We start from the raw sequence: 1,374 nt of genomic DNA, 5'->3' as shown, positions 1-1,374 counted from the left end.
CACCTGGGTCTGAGGGGTCTCACCTGGGTCTGGGGGTCTCACCTGGATCTGGGGGTCTCACCTGGGCCCCCCTGGGGCTGCAGCAGGTCCGGGCGGGAGGCGAAGACTCCGGTGGGGTGAAGGGCCACGCCCTGCTGGGTCCGGGTGTGGAACACCTGGGGGACAGGTGAGGGGGGGACAGGTGAGGGGGGGACAGGTGAGATAGGGGATAGGCAAAGGGGGGACAGGTGAGGGGGGGACAGGTGAGGGGGGGACAGGTGAGGGGGATCCACAGACTCCGACACGTGGGGGGAGTCCCACACCTGGGGGACACCTGAGGGTGTCACACACCTGAGCAACCACTCACCTGGTACACACCTGAGGGGGGCCCACACCTGTCCCCAGGTGTGAATCACTCACCTGTCCCCAGGTGTGACATCACTCCCCTGCCCCCAGGTGTGACATCACTCACCTGTCCCAGGTGTGACATCACTCCCCTGCCCCCAGGTATGACATCACTCCCCTGCCCCCAGGTGTGACATCACTCACCTATCCCCAGGTATGACATCACTCCCCTATCCCCAGGTGTGACATCACTCACCTGTCCCAGGTATGACATCACTCACCTGCCCCCAGGTGTGACATTACTCCCCTGCCCCCAGGTGTGACATCACCCACCTGTCCCAGGTATGACATCACTCACCTGTACCCAGGTGTGACATCACTCACCTGTCCCAGGTGTGACATCACTCACCTGTCCCAGGTGTGACATCACTCCCCTATCCCCAGGTGTGAATCACCTGTCCCCAGGTGTGACATCACTCACCTGTCCCAGGTATGACATCACTCACCTGTCCCAGGTGTGACATCACTCCCCTGTTCCCAAGTGTGACATCACTCACCTATCCCCAGGTGTGAATCACTCACCTGTCCCCAGGTGTGACATCACTCCCCTGTCCCCAGGTGTGAATCACTCACCTGTCCCCAGGTGTGAATCACTCACCTGTCCCAGGTGTGACATCACTCACCTGCTCGGAGTCGCGGCGGGCGCCGTTGAGGGGGTCCGGCAGCGCCACCTGCGGGTACAACCCCCGGGCCAGCACCAGCCCCAGCAGGGCCACCTGGGGCGGGGCCAGGTGAGCCCCACAGGTGAGACGCAGCTCCCGAGGGTCGTGGCGCAGCTCGAACCGAATGGCCTGCAGGAAGGGGGGGACAGGTGAGGGTCACCTGGACAGGTGAGGGGCTCCTGGGACACCTGGGACAGGTGAGGGGGCACCTGGGGATTGACAGTGCCCACCTGGGACAGGGGAAGTGCACCTGAGACAGGTGAGGGGCACCTGGGTCACCTGGGACAGGGGAGGGGACACCTGGATAGGTGAGGGGCACCTGGGACAC

At 63.8% G+C, this 1,374-nt stretch overlaps 1 protein-coding gene across 1 annotated transcript in view; it reads right to left on the bottom strand.

Moving 5' to 3' along the window:
• Positions 1–24: 24 nt before the first annotated feature.
• LOC114072256 (probable ATP-dependent RNA helicase DHX34) overlaps positions 25–1,374 on the bottom strand; it is a gene marked incomplete at its 5' end in the record, with an annotated part of 10,063 nt that continues 8,713 nt past the window's right edge. Inside the window, 3 exons of the mRNA XM_027910174.1 lie at positions 25–155; positions 1,008–1,175; positions 1,277–1,296. Of these exons, the coding sequence (XP_027765975.1) occupies positions 39–155; positions 1,008–1,175; positions 1,277–1,296 (305 nt within the window). The remainder of the gene's footprint in view (positions 156–1,007; positions 1,176–1,276; positions 1,297–1,374) is intronic.

The sequence above is a fragment of the Empidonax traillii genome, unplaced genomic scaffold, assembly GCF_003031625.1.
Source record: "Empidonax traillii isolate 1590-97213 ecotype Southwest subspecies unplaced genomic scaffold, ASM303162v1 scaffold2832:size17675, whole genome shotgun sequence".
Lineage (NCBI taxonomy): Eukaryota > Metazoa > Chordata > Aves > Passeriformes > Tyrannidae > Empidonax > Empidonax traillii.
The sequence above is the reverse complement of the archived record's forward strand: the minus strand, read 5'-3'. Positions and strand labels throughout refer to the sequence as shown.